Source organism: Eretmochelys imbricata, chromosome 3 (assembly GCF_965152235.1).
Source record: "Eretmochelys imbricata isolate rEreImb1 chromosome 3, rEreImb1.hap1, whole genome shotgun sequence".
Lineage (NCBI taxonomy): Eukaryota > Metazoa > Chordata > Testudines > Cheloniidae > Eretmochelys > Eretmochelys imbricata.
The window spans coordinates 10,621,054-10,636,086 of NC_135574.1; the positions used below are offsets into that span (position 1 = coordinate 10,621,054).

Sequence of the window (15,033 nt, forward strand, 5' to 3'; positions counted from 1 at the left end):
CTGTCAGAGGAAGGCTAAGTAGAGTCTGTGTGAATTATTTAAATTTATGAACGTCTTTCCTCCCACACCCACACATTGTGTGAATGTGTTCCAGTTGTAATTAATGGCTTTCCTAGAAATACCACCAACACTTCCTTTGCTAGTATAATTAAGTATCAAACAATATTTGCAGTTATTACAAAATCTACGGAGCCTTTGGAAAATCTCCTTGGTTTATTCAATGCCTTGCCGGTTGCAGAATCGTTGGAGTCATTACCAAATCGAGTTTTTGATTCCATTTGTTAAACAAACACACACAAAAATATTTGTTAAACCACCTGGTAGTTTCCGTGTGATAAATTGCCTTCTAAGCTTGTGTGTGTGAGAGAGACAAAGCCAAAGCCAGGGAGAGTACACAGCCACATAACCCCAGGCAAACTCATGGCAGCTCTGTGGAGCTATTATCCAAACACGCTCCATCTTTCAAGGCTAAAATGGGAGGCACGCAAAACTGCACATTCAGAAACACTCACACGCAAATAAATCGCAAAAGAAGCTCTGGCAGCGGGGAAGGGAATTCCTTAGCAGCCGTAACACAGTCTGGGCTCCGCGCATCCGTATTTCCTGAGCGTGTGCGAAACAAGGGACCTCTCTCCTCCAAGAGGGACAGTGGGAAAGGATCCAAACCCCCTTTTGGTGGTTCGTTTGTTCACACCTCTGGTTTAATAGCCACAGTGAAGCCTCATGAAGCTGGAAGCCTCTTCTTTTCCCTCCATCGTGTGAAGTGCACGTTTTGCTTTATACGGAAAACCATCGCGGAGTCAAATACCAAGGTCACCGTTGACTTTCTTAAATATTTCTGGGGCGATGTTCGGTGGCGTCTGGTTTAATGATCTCTGCATAAAATCGTATCAGACCACCCAATATAATTAATCGTGGGAAATACTCCACAGATGCGAGGCAGGTTGTTGCGTGTAGCAGCTGGGCAAATATGAAAGGGCAGTTAGTGTAATCCTGCTATAGAACACGAAGCCCAAAGATCGGAGTGAAAAAGCCCAGTTACACAATTCCAGGTACTTTTCTTCTCCACTCAGCAATTACTAATTTTCCCCTTAGAAGATGAATTAAATATAGACACTCACAGAATGTGGAAGTAGTTGAAACAGCTACATCGATATATACATTATAGAGCTATATCTAGGCATCAGTCTATAAAGATTTTCTTTAGGGCAAAATCAAATATATTTCTGTATGTATCTCTATCTATCTACACATATATATGCATGTACATAGACATAGCTACACAGACTTCCATATGGACGTCTGTGTATCTGTCTTTATTTATATAAATATATTTATATAAATATAGACAGATACACAGATCTCCACATAAACATATACATAGATACACACATCTATCTATCTATCTATCTATCTATCTATCTATCAGGGTTTTTTGTTATATAAAAATGTACCACATAAGAAAAACTTTATAGCATGCTGGTGGACCAGTAGCAAAATCAAATATATTTGCTCATGTATCTCTATCTATTTCCAAATATATATGCATGTACATAGACATAGATATACAGACTTCCATATGGACGTCTGTGTATCTGTCTATATTTACACAAATATAGACAAATATACAGATCTCCACATAAACATATACATAGATGCACACATCTATCTAATCTAATCTATCTATCTATCAAGGTTTTTTGTTATATAAAAATGTACCAAATAAGAAAAACTTTATACCAGGCTGGTGGGCCGGTGGCATTAGTGTTTGCTAAGACAGTCCACACTGCCCAGGGTTGCTATGCTTCTGTTCCCTGCTGTCCAGGGCTTGTTTGCAGGACAGGACCAAGATATGGGGGCTTGAGGGGGCTGCTGGGCAGTGATAAATGAAGCTAAAAGGTATCTTGTGACCCACCTACCCTATGTCAGCAATGAGCAATGACTTCAAAATTAGGTGTCTAGGACACTGAGCTACACTGGATTCTTGGTGCCTGATGGAATCCATGGATTGGCCCTGACACGGATTAAGATATGAGTTTGGATTGGGTGAGAGTAGTGAGACCATCCAAGACTTTGCTTTGGGGTTTCCAGCCCCAACCCTTAGGGAAGGGCCCAGCGAAAGAAATCTGAGCCTAGCCCAGCGAGTTAGTGTTTGTAGTTGGAGGGGGGAAGTTATGTTCAGACCGTTGTCCACATGTAAACAGCTGTGACATTTGTTTAGGAACGCGTCTGCGGGGCTGTGACATCACCCTGCGATAAGCGAGGCAGGGGTGGGCCTGTAACAGTTCCCATCAAAGGCAGCCCTGGGTGAAGACAACCTCCCAGAGCCCCTTTCGCTCCGTGCCCTCTCCCTGCGTCTGGGCGCAGCCCTGTCACCTTCCCCCCGGCCTGGACCGCGGCTGTTCCCGTTCTAGCTCGCCGTGGGGGTCCCCCCATCGGAGCCTAGAGCCTTGCGGGCCCGCTAGTGCTGAGCCGGTCCTTGGTCTAGCCCTGGAGACAAGGAGCGTCCCGCTGATTTCCTCTGTGATCAAAGGACAAGGGACTCTGCCCTGTGCGTGTGCGTTGCAGACAGACCTGGTCTTTCCCGTGTACTATGTTCACAGGCCAGAAGGGACCATCTAGGCTGGCCTCCTAGACCCACATCTGGTCTAGTGTCTCTATTTTGTCTGATTCCCCGCCCCCCTTTATTTTTGTTATTTACACAGAGCTTTTGCGGCGGATCTCTGAGCTTGCACCAGGAATTCCCCCAGCGGGGCCATATTGCGCTTGCTGGCAGCACCGTTTGGTTTGGGGGGAAAGGGGGGAGAACGGGAGCTTCCCAGCCGGCTCCGCCAGTGAATGCCTTTCCGTGGGTTCTTTCTTCCCCCTCTTTCTGGGACCGCACACGCCTGCCGGGAAGCAGACCCCTAGAGCCACATGTTAGAAACAAACCGCACCAGGGTTGGCCGCGATCCCTCAAACGTTACGGATGCGGGGCCCGAATCTGAAACCACGTGGAGTTCAGGGACCCCGAGATTTAACTTTCCATTTCCCCTACCTGTGGGCGTGTTTGGGGGATCCCGGTGGAGAAAGGCCCAAACTGCCATTGACCTCTCGGGGCCTGTAGCTCCGAAAGCTTATGCTCAAATAAATTGGTTAGTCTGTAAGGTGCCACAAGTCCTCCTTTTCTTATTGACCTCTCGGGGACCAGGATCGGGCCCGCTACTTTGTCTCTCCCGTCTCCTTTTCATAACCCGTCAGCCCTGGTGGCGTGCGAGGTGTGTCCATCAACCGTACTTTCACGAAGATGGAGTCTGTTATTTAATGTCTCTGTTGATTTCCTGCTTCTTTTTTTTCTTCCCCTAGCTCGTCCTGCCCGATTAGTGTGATTAATTAGCGAATTCGGGCTAATATGGGGAGTTAGGGAAGGGTCCCTTTTTGATTTGTCACATAGTACCATAATAATCCGGTGTAAAGGGCAGCCCTGCATTTATTTGTGTTATAGCTGGTTTCGCAAGGATTCTGCTTTCTTTTTCTTCACCCCTCCTCCCCACACAAAGATTTTAATTCAATAAAGCCCCCTTCCCTCAAGATTCAGATTTCAGAGTCAGGATTTAGCCTCCGCAGAGGGCCCGATTCCGCAGCGGTTCCTCAGACATTTCCACTCGGGACATTAGCTTGGATCAAGTTTCTGTGATCGGACCCCCTATTTTATTACACCCCCGCCCGGCCAGAGAGACGAGTATAATTAAACATGCCTGTGCAACCTCGATTTTTCAGCAGTGCTGCGAAAATTGATCATGTTTAAGAGTCACAGGAGCAAAATCACCTGGAGCTTGGTGTTTCTTCGGATAGGTTTAATGTTTTCCTCCCTTTTGGGGCGTGCAGCGTTTCCTATTTGTTTCGTGTGAAATGCTACGATTTAATACAGAACTTAGCATCGAGTCTATAATCTATAATAGGCATGTATATGATGCATACATTGGGCGTGCATCATAACATTATATTACATACATCTATATTAGAGATGGATGCATCCATTATATATACTATGAATGCACGTAATGGACGTGTATACAACATGTGCTGATGCGCACACACACGGGTATGTAAGGATATAATATGCATGCGTGGAATAATGTATATATGCAGCCACACACATCTGGACAGTGCTTTTGTTGCTAGTCTGTACTGAAATAAGCACCTGATTGCTGGCCTGGTTTTGCAACCTCTTCCTAGTGAAAGACTTTATATCGAGGTCGACTGCATGGTCCAGTCAATGTACCCCGTAACCCTAACCGTTCACAACGTTTAAATACGTTTAAACCTTCTTTTTTTTTCCATTCAGCGGGATCTTAAAAGTTGTCTTCATTGTTCACCAGCACTCAGGAAACCTGGTTTCTTAAGCGTTCTCTCCAAGAGGCGTTGCTGTCCTAATTTCTTCTTTTGGTCCCCTTCCAAAAAGGAATGCAAAGGCCGTGACTTCACCCCCCCCCCCCAAAAAAAAAAAAAAAACTGAACGGGAGTGGCAGACTCATTTGTCGAGTTCGGTTGCAGGAGGTCTCGGCCCCCAGTTTCATTGTGAATGAAAATGTATTTTATCATGGCTAGGGCGTAGCCAAGAGATTCCATCCAGGGAGAAAAGTCATTTCTGTGTTAATCTCCCTTGTAGAGATACAATTGCTAATGAATCATATTTGTCAGCACTTTACAAAAACCTGAGAGGCAACGCTATATTTTATTCATTAACAGGCCGATTGCCCCCTCCGAGATTATCCAGAGAAAACTGCCCACCTTATCGCTGCATTGGATTTCTCTCTCTCGTCAGTATCAGTCGTTCCTGGGATGTAAAGTGCGAGATATTTTATAGGGAATTCTATTTCCCTTGACAGAGCGTTCGAGTCCAGCCCCACACAACTCCTGTAACATTTATTTTTGTTATTATTCCTGAAATACTCCCGAGCACGCATCTGACAGATTGTGAAAGTCCTGGAACAAGTCCGGAGATAAAGCGAATGCAGACAGGTCCTTGAAATTTCCCCCGCTCCTGGCAACCACGGCAAACTCGTTTGTTTAAAAAAGAAAGCATTAGTATTAAACAGAATCTCCATCAGCCTTAATAGACTCAGGTCCCAGTCAGGCTGCGGAGAAAGAAAATACTCGCTTGGGTTTCTGAGAGCAGGGGGGAAAATCCACTGAAAAGGCAACTATGTCTTCGTTAGAAATATATTACATATGGATACACAACTGCTTCAAGAAATACGCACAGATCTATTTGACACACACGTACACATTATCTCTCTCTCTGTGCGTGTGTATGTGTGTATATATATATATATAATATTCTATATGCATAACATATAGTATAAATATTGTATATATTTGTATATATTTCTTTATAATTTATATATATACGCACATATATATTGTATGTATATATACACCACATAGTCAAGCGCATACATATATTTATATAATGTGTGTCCGTGTACATATTATTCTATGCATGTTTGTGTAGCTTATAATATATTTAATATATAATAGTATCGTATAGTATAATAGAGAGAGAGAGTTTAGATTATACAACTCTAGATATGTAGCTGTTAGGTACTTATTATGTGGATTATAAATAATTTCTTCAGATTGTACCTGTAAATAGGAGGAAGGTTGTGTATGTGAGTGGATAATATACACACTTCCATGTACAATTTTAAGACATTATTTCTAACCCACGAAATAAGACTAATTCTGAAAATAGCAAATCGAATCAGCGTCTCCCACGGTAGCTCGCGGCGTAGTTCGAAATGGATCTGAATTTCACCCAAACGCTCTTTATTTTTCCACTAAACTAAACAAACAAAATCACCCATCATCCCAACGAGCGAAGGATCTCCGACTACGGAGTTTTCTCCTGTTCTGCTGCTTGAGACTGGTTTTCAGTTTTAATGGAAAAGGTTGTAGGGTGGCTTCAGAGTGAGATTTCTAGTTTGAATCCGAAATGCGTTAAGATCAGTTTGTTTGTTTATTTTTTTAAAAAATCAGAATTTCTTTGGAATTTAATCCGTTTCGCTGTTTTGTGTTTTTTGGATTTTTAAAAAGTTTCATCCTTTTACAGCTGCCCGACCCGTTTACTTTCTTTAGCGTTCAAACGAAGATGTGTACATCCATTCGCTCCTAAATTAATGTCCCAAGAACTTTTAAAACGTGTGTGTGTCTTTTGCTTTGTTTTGCAATTTAGGAACCATTTCCTGGGTTCTTCGGAGAGGAAGAGCGCAGATCTACCCAGGCTGTGTTCTCCGTGCTTCATACACAAGATTGGATTTCTAAAAAGCAGCCAGCGTGGTAAATTAGATTAAATTAGGCTTGCGCCGTTCTTGACATTGAAAGGAAGAAATTTGTACTTTGTCAAAACTACAAGGCTAAACAAAAGCATAAGCCCGAGAGAGAGAGAGAGAGGAGGGGAAAAAAAAAAAAAAAACCAACAACACCGGGTTGCGTTGTAAAGAAAGGAACAAAGAAAGAAGCAGCCGCGGAAAAAAAAGTCGAAACCCGTCGCGCTTTCTTTTCCGTTGCGCAGCGCTTGGAAGCCGAGCAGAAGCCAGTGGTCAAGCTGAGGCTGGTCGCTCAAATCTAGTCAATTTGCTACTCCGCCAGGTAGCGAGAACACCAGCGACTTCCACCGTTTACTAACGTCTCCCGAAGTCACGTTTTCTTTTCTTGCTCTGAGTCCATCTAGCCGCCGGACCAGACCGAATGGGACGGTCCCGTTTGGCGGCGCGGACCCTTTCGCAGTGGGATCGCGGTTTATCTTCAAGAGATGGACCTCATGTGAAACAAAACCCCCCAACTCAAAGCCTTCTCCCCCACCTGAATGGGATTTTCTGGGCGGTGTGTTGATTATAACCTGCCTGGTGGGGATCAGATCCCTGGCTGGGAGTCTGGTGGTTTGGCTTTAACAGAACCGATGTCACTGAGCTCTCAAGAGGCTGCGGCGGCAGGGGACACAGAAATATGTATGTGCCTGAGGAATTCGCTTACTCACTAATACAGGCTTGGTTTGATATAGCAGGTCTTCCCTTTCGAATAGCAACGCTTCCAGATATTGGAAATCAGTCATTTGGCATGATAAAATGCTAACCGCGTGGAGGCCCGCTTGAGCCAGGATCTATGGCTGCGGCTGTTATCTGAACCCGAAGGCTAGGTGGGAATAGATGGCTATTTTTATGCAACAATATTGTTCTATGATTGCCCTATTAACCTTTAGACCTGCCGGGGAGGCTGACATGTAGCCGTACATCCATTGCATATGTGCATAGGCAGACATGCGGGGCTTGTCCCACGGAGGCCTGGGGAATCAGGGGAAAGGTTTTATTTGCAGAGCAGTTATTAGAAGAGAGGGTGGACCCAGCTCGGACGCTGACACTAACAACCCACTCCTCATGGCTCCCAGACCATCTTTAGAGTTGGAAACATCCCTGCAGAAATGTCACCCTTTGGCCATACCTCCCTTGGGCGTCACTGCTTTATGTGCTGACCCTAAACTGAAAGCATCCCTTCCCTAGGGGCCTGATGAGAAGACTACTGAGTCCAGTTTCCTGTTCTTTGGATCCGGGCCCTAGGACTGTGAACGCCATGGGAAAGTGGAATAAATCCTAGAGTGTTTTTGTGGCAAAGGGGACATTTATGGCTAGCGGGGAAGGTGTTTTCCTGCCCTCTTCTCCCCATTTCCCAGAACCCCGGCCCCCCAACCTGTGTCTGGATCCTTCATCCCATCTACAGGGGCCTGCACAATGACCCCCCATGTTCCACAGCGTCCAGGCATAAACTGGGTCCCCGGGGAGGGCAACTGACCCAGAAAGCTTCATGCCGGGTCAGACCTTTAAAGCCCGTGCCTCCCTTTGGGAGGGATGCGGGGGGTCATAAACTGGCTCCAGCTGAAAGCCCCTTCCTCTGCGGAGTGGAGCTGCCAGGGAAGAGACTGCTGGACTTTGGCTGCTGTGGGTTTTTTTTTTTTTTAAACAGGAATGAAGCCTGGCGCCGGCTGATGGTGCAACAGAGATTGCCTCCCCCGCCACGTGATGTGGGGAAACCAGTCACCAAGTGGGAGAGGAGAAGGCCAGTGGAGAAAGGGGGAAAGAGAGCGAGCGAGCAGGGAAAGGCTGGCAGGGCAGCACTTGGCCTCTGAGCCAGGAGGGGGAGGGGGAAAGCCCCGCTTGCCAGTGGATCTCAAGGAGCTAGAGGTGAAAAGCCAAGCCAGGGGGTGCCCTAGCCCTCCGACATCCCCAAAGGTGGGTAGTTCTTTTCTTGTTACCTTTCCAGGAGTCTCAGCGTCAGATCTGCTCGTTTCTCGCAGCTACAGGGACCCAGATGCGGCGTGATCGCCTCTCAAGACCCTAGAAATCCGGAGCCAGCCTTGATTCTGTTTTTCAGGCTGTTACAAACGTTGTGATGAAAATCGCTCGCCCTCTTAGGGGCCTTTTCCCTGCTGTGGATTCGTTTCGGCTCCTGCCTCTTTGGCCATGACATGGAAACTGTCAAAGCCCCGTCACATATGGATCCCCCCCACCCCCCTAGGTTTCATTTGTTTTTGACACTGGGGAGGGGGCAGCCATCAGTAGATTTGGAGGATCGGGATAAAGGCCGATTGGGGTTGGACATTTTGACAAGCTCCCATTCTCCAGATTTATTCTCCCCTCCTCACGATTTCCAAAATTTCCTTCGTGTTAAGCTTGGGCCACCCTCGTTCATCTCCCTTGTCTCTCTCTGTCTTGCTGCTTATCTGCTCTTATCTAGGACTTATCTCTTTTGATTCTAAATTCACTCCTTGTGAGGTACGGAGAGTTGTTTTAGGGGGGACAGTGACCTGGTTTGGCAAACTGAAATAATATCAGAGAACTGATCCCCTTTCACTAAATCCATTTTTTTTCCAGTGTGTGGTATATTCGCCAGAACCCTAGCGGAAGGAAGAAGGCAAGGAGACATCAGACACAGACATACCATTTGATTATTCTTTTGGATACACTTTGTAATCTCTTTAGGAATATTTCACTTTCTACTAAAGATTAGCAAACTCCCAGGCTCTTCTGCTATTATTTGTGCCTGTCTCCTACCGCTTTAATCACACACAGAAATAAATGACACCACCAGAGAGGAAAGAAAATTAAAAAAAAAAAAGCGACCCACAGGACAGCTCTGAAGATTCATTTTTTATCTATTTAGATCCAAAACTAGATCACAAAAAGAAGACACCGCACTGCTTAATTTTACCGCCAGACTTTATGTCTCCAAAACGAATTCTTGATCTTCTTTTCAGCTAATTAATAACATGTGAAAAACAATATCAAATTCGGGCTCTTTTTACTGCCTGTAATAAAAATATGGGGGAGAGAACTAATTAATTGCCATTCGGCTTCGAGTGTATTCATTTTTCAATATGCCTTAAACGTATTGGTCGTCTTCCCCTCCTCCCCCCCCCCCAAAAAAAACCCAATAACTAATTTCGATTGTATATTTGTTTGTAAAGGCCGGACAGTCTCGTTCACCAGTTTTCCAAGTTCTCCTTTGTTCAGGAGCATAAAGAATATTAGGAACTTCACGAAAGAAGTCGCGGCAGGTTCTGTTCTTCGGAAATCATTTTCAGAAATATCCACCCATCGGATCTGATTTTCTCCATTTTATCCCCCCCCCCCAAAAATACGGTGTCACTTAAACACCCCAACAACCCTGTATCACTTCCCCAGACACTGTAAAGAGGAGACGGCAACGATCCAGGATCCGTACACCATTTCAAGCAACCCAACTCCCAGCAAACCTGCCCTTAGCATCCGAATCATTATTGTGCTGAATAAAAGTGACTTTCCTTGCTGGAAATGAGGCTGGTGTAAAAGGGCCGGTCCTGTGACTTTTTGGAGGCGCAGAAACTTATGTTTTAAACTAGTTTTATGGTAAAGTAGAGAGCACAATCTCTGTGTCTCAGACCGCTTTCGAAACCAAGGCAATGCTGCTATTCTTCCGCTTTCATATTGATTTTTTGTTTTGTTTTTGCGGCAAAATCCAAAGGGGTGCGTTGGGGGAAAATAGCGTTCATTTGCTCGAGGGCTGGCAGGTCTCTGGCAGCGTTGAAATTACTCGAGCTCTCCAGCGACAAAGCGATTAAATATATTTCTTTCCGAGCCGTCAGAACGCCTAGCCGATTTGCGTTTTAAAATCCCAGGGCCTGAGCCAAAGCCTAGAGAAGGCTATGGAAAATCTTCGCATTCTTTTTTCGCTAGAGATTTTTTGTTTCCTTTTACAGCCGATGAGTTCTTAAGCAAAAGTCTCCCCAAGGAGCTGACCGGCAGTTTTGCTTGAGGATTGGGCCCTTTACTAGTAGATGCCTTTAAAAAGTCGTTTTCTTTTAATCTCGATTACTTATTGCCAAATTATTCCGCAGCGCTTCCTATTAGCAGAGCGGTTGCTAGGTCAATACGGAGAACGGTTTCTTTTGTTTAACACGGATTCTCCTGGAAACCAAACCGGATCATTTGCACTTAGATATAACCACTTATTTCATATTCCTACCGTCTCTCCCGCCCGCTCATGTCTGCAAATTCTTGGATTTATGCGCTCGTTTGCACTGCTGCTGTGTGTGGGTCCCTGTAGGTGTCTATGTATGTATGCGTGTGTGTGTTTGTATACATGCATGTGAATATATGTGTCTATATATGTAAGTGTGTGCACGTGTTGTGTATGTATGCCTGGCATGTGTCTATTTCAGTGTCTGCATGTGTCTGTGTGTGTCTCTATCTCGGTGTGTGTGTGTGTCTCTGTGTCTCTATCTCGGTGTGTGTGTGTGTCTCTGTGTGTGTGTCCATGTGTCTCTATCTCGGTGTGTGTGTGTGCGTCTCTGTGTGTCCATGTCTCTCTATCCTCCGGGGTCACGAGCGACCCCCCTCAAGTGTACGCTTCATTTAATTTCTCCCTTGACAGCTTCAGACTCCTGGTCGCCTGCAATCAGCCCCGCTGTGATTTCAGATCAAACACCGGGCTCGGTCACATTAACAACACAATAGGCCCAGTCGTACCTGAGGACAAAGGTTTTTTGCTCCAGGGGCTCCTGGAGGAGCCTTGGGGAATGCTCCGTCTCTCACCTTCCCTCCGTGACCCTCCTCCCCAGCTCTCTCTAACCTCCTTATCTCCGCAGGCACTAGGCTGGGTTTGTGTCCCCCCCCCCCCTCCTTCCTAACCAGCTTCTCCCCGCTGTGCTTTCTCCCTGCTAGGTGTGGGTGTGAGCCGGCCCGCAGGAGAGGGGAGGAGACTCCCAATGTTTAAACTCCCCAGCCCCGGTGGCTTTGGCTTGATGGATGGAGCCAAGGGGGAGCAGCTAAGGCGCTAGACCCGGCTCCTGCCGAGGACAGACAGCTCCGCCTGCGTGGAGAAGCCCGGCGTGGGAAGCCGGACCCCAGGGAGGACTGGGGCTTGCTGGACCGGACTGAGCACTGCATGGTCCCTGGACAGGAGTGGGCAATAACAACCCCCCCCCCCCCAGCAGTAGAGCGTTGCGCTGGAGCTAACGTGGTAACCTGCCGCCCACTCTGGATTGTGTCGGGGCCCGGCCTTGCTGCGCGCCGCGATGTATCAGAGCCTGGCCATGGCCGCGAACCACGGCCCCCCAGCCTACGAGGGGGCCGGCGGGTTCATGCACGGCGGGGCGGCCGCCTCCCCGGTCTACGTGCCCACCACCCGGGTCACCTCCATGCTCCCCAGCCTGCCCTACCTCCAGAGCGGCGGCTCCTCCCAGCAGGCCAGCCCGGCCTCCAGCCACTCCATCTGGACGCAGCCCGGCGCCGAGCCCGCCGCCTACAACCCCGGAGCCTCCCACCCGCCCGTCTCGCCCCGCTTCTCCTTCTCGCCCGGCGCCTCCCGGGAGGCCGCCCCGTACAGCGGCCCGCTGAGCCGGGAGCAGTACGGCCGGGGCTTCGGCGGCTCCTACTCCGGCCCCTACCCCGCCTACGTGAGCCCGGAGATGGGCACCACGTGGAGCGCCTCGCCCTTCGACAGCCCCATGCTGCACAACCTGCCCAACCGGGGCGCCGCGGGGGCCGCCCGGCACGCCAACCTCGGTAAGTGCCGCGCCGCGCCCAGCTGCCCCCCGAGAGCCAGGCTGCTAGCGGGGGGAAGAGGACTCGGACCTGCGCCGCCCGGTTTTGCGGGCTGCGGTCCAGCGGGGGCTGGCCGGGCCACACCTCCCCTTCTGGCTGGCCTGCACCTCTCTGGAGAGACAGGGGTCCTGGGCGGATGGGGGTCGCGGGACTGCTGGGGGAGGTAGAGAAATGAGGTCCGAATTAGGAGCTGGCTGCTTAAGAAAACAAGGAGCGGCCCAAGGCCAACGCTTTCCGGCTTGGGTGCCCCAAGTTGTTGTTGTTACCTATTATTGAGTCCTGATTATTCTGGCAGGGCCTGGAGACTAATCAAGAACAAGGCTCCAACGTGCTAGGGGCTGTACATACACAGTGTCTGCCCTGGAAAGTGTCTAAATAGACCGGACAGACACGGGAGGGAGAATGGGTATAACACCCCAGCAGAGTGAACCATGTCCAGTGGCCCATGGCATGGTACTGCCGCATTTTTGGGGTGTGTGGGTGAGTTAGGAGGGGATAAGCTGAAGGAAAGGGAGAGGGGAGGGCCCCTTGAAGAAAGCGGGGTGAGGAAGATGCGGCAGGGGAGAAGAGAAAGGGGAAAGAGTTGTTATATTCAGATTTACTTTTCTACATAAGTGGAAGGTGATGAGCACCCAGCTAGCTTCCACTGGCTTCTATGCGAGCTGCTGGGTCCTGAGTGCTTTTGAAAACGAAACCACCAATTTAGGTGCCTAATGTAGATTTAGGAGACTAACTTTAGGCCCCCGGTTTTGAAAAGCTTGGTGACTCCTGCTCACTTTTATTTAGGAGCCTAAATGCTGATTTAACATAAAGTGCACAGGTCTTAAAAAATCCACCTAAGAGGCAAACACTGTTGCCTCTTTATTTTATTTTGGAGAGAGAGAAGGGAGGGGAAAAAAGTGAATCTTCTGTGTAATCACAAGTGTATCATCTCTAAATCCAGTTTCCTCTCCATGTTCTCTCTACTGCCCTATTTGGTTTAGCCTCAGCTGAGGGTGGTGTAGTTTAAAAATAAAACACAGTACTAGGAAAAGGATTTGAATTCATGCACAATGTGCCTGTAGATAATAGTGTTTAGCACGAATTTTCCTCCTAGTCTAGTGTGAATTTGTACAATGCTCTATTAAGATTTTTAAAAACTTTTCACAAATAAAGGGAGTTATTGTTTGGGGACTGGGCATCTCAAGCTCTTGGAGCTTTTTGTTGCCGATACAAAAAAAAGTTTAAAAAGTGCCACCTGGTATTTTAAAGACAAAGCTTGCACCAGCCTTGTGGTGTTATCAGACAGTATTGTTAAGATGTGCAATACACAATGTCTGACATATTTCGATAATCTTTTAGACTGTTCCTAAAAAAATCCCATATCTTCCCTGTTGCCCACAAGTAGCGAGTTAATAATAATTTTAAATACCACAACAAAACCAAATCCAGGAATACCTGAAGGCGCTCTAAATTATTCCATTCCCTGCATTTTTCAGCCCATCTTTCTTCTATGCATCTAACTTTCTGGGCCCAATCCTTACTTCTTAGTACTAAGCACCGAGCCTGCTATCACAGGAGTTCCATTGACTTCAAAGCAGCTGTCCCTAGCAGGAAACACCAAACTTGTTCGGGTATGTAGGTTACAAGCTTTGATTCTAAGCTCTTAGAGCGTGGGGTTGAATTGGTCTCTGGGCCTTTGTACAGTACCAATTATATTGTCCAGCCCACCAACCGAACATTAATGATCTTTTACATTCAGTGCTACAGGAAAGAATTTTAAGTTCAAGACCAAGGCCCCAATTCAGCAAATGGATCTGTGCCAGTAGACCGCCTTGCCTATGTAGTGCTGTAATTTACACGGGGGTCTTCCTGGGTGGATCCGATTGCAGGATCAGGGCCTAAGCGAGTAAAAGATATTTGGGTTTTAAAATAAAAAGTACTAAGTACAAGTGACTTTTTATGTTAAAAAAAAACCCCACTTTAAAATATGCATGCGAGCTGGGTATGAAAAATTTAAATTATGTTTTATAACCACATGAAGTTCAACAATGATTGCTTTAAATGTAACCCCCAATCCAGTGATTTAGGGCAGTGGTTCTCAATCTTTCCAGACTACTGTACCCCTTTCAGGAGTCTGATTTGTCTTGCGTACACCCAAATTTCACCTCACTTAAAAACTACTTGCTTACAAAATCAGACATAAAAATGCAAAAGTGTCACAGCCCACTGTTACTGACAAATGGCCTACTTTCTCATTTTTACCATATAATTATAAAATAAATCAACAGGAATATAAACATTGTACTTACATTTCAGTGTATAGTATATAGAGCAGTATAAACAAGCCATTGTCTGTAGGAAATTTTAGTTTGCACTGACTTCGCTCGTGCTTTTCATGCAGCTTGTTGTAAAACTAGGCAGATATCTAGATGAAGACCTCTGCATACCCAAGGGGTATACATACCCCTGGTTGAGAACCACTGATTTAGGGCTCAAACCTCCATCTTTGCTCAAGTTGAATTCCCACTGGATTCCATGGGAGTTTTGCCTGCAGGCCTTAGCCCTTAGTATTTAAATGGAACAAGGATCATTTCCAGCTGGGTGGCTTTTCTAACCTAAGGGGATACTTTGCGGAGACTGTACTTTTCTAGGTGTTGGTATGAAATGTGGAAAAGTTGTAGGAAGGCAGTTAACAAGCAAAGGGAGAGATTCATTACAAGAGGGGAACAGCTGGTTAGAAAGTCCAGGTGAAAGAAATGAAATTATTGCAGGAAATCAGAGTGATAGGCACATATGGAGGGGAAAAAATTCACTTTATGTAGTAAGAAGAAAAGAAGTACTTGTGGCACCTTAGAGACTAACCAATTTATTTGAGCATAAGCTTTTGTGAGCTACAGCTCACTTCATCCAATGTGAGCTGTAGCTCACAAAA

At 46.7% G+C, this 15,033-nt stretch overlaps 1 protein-coding gene across 3 annotated transcripts in view; it reads left to right on the plus strand.

Moving 5' to 3' along the window:
• The first annotated feature begins 11,590 nt into the window (after positions 1–11,590).
• GATA4 (GATA binding protein 4) overlaps positions 11,591–15,033 on the plus strand; it is a 38,413-nt gene continuing 34,970 nt past the window's right edge. For 2 of the 3 annotated variants that reach the window (XM_077811507.1, XM_077811508.1), the window contains exon 1: positions 11,591–12,080. In XM_077811507.1, coding sequence (XP_077667633.1) covers positions 11,591–12,080 — 490 coding nt within the window. Of the gene's footprint in view, positions 12,081–14,831; positions 14,835–15,033 lie in introns of all 3 variants that reach the window. The other variant, XM_077811506.1, reaches the window with a different exon arrangement.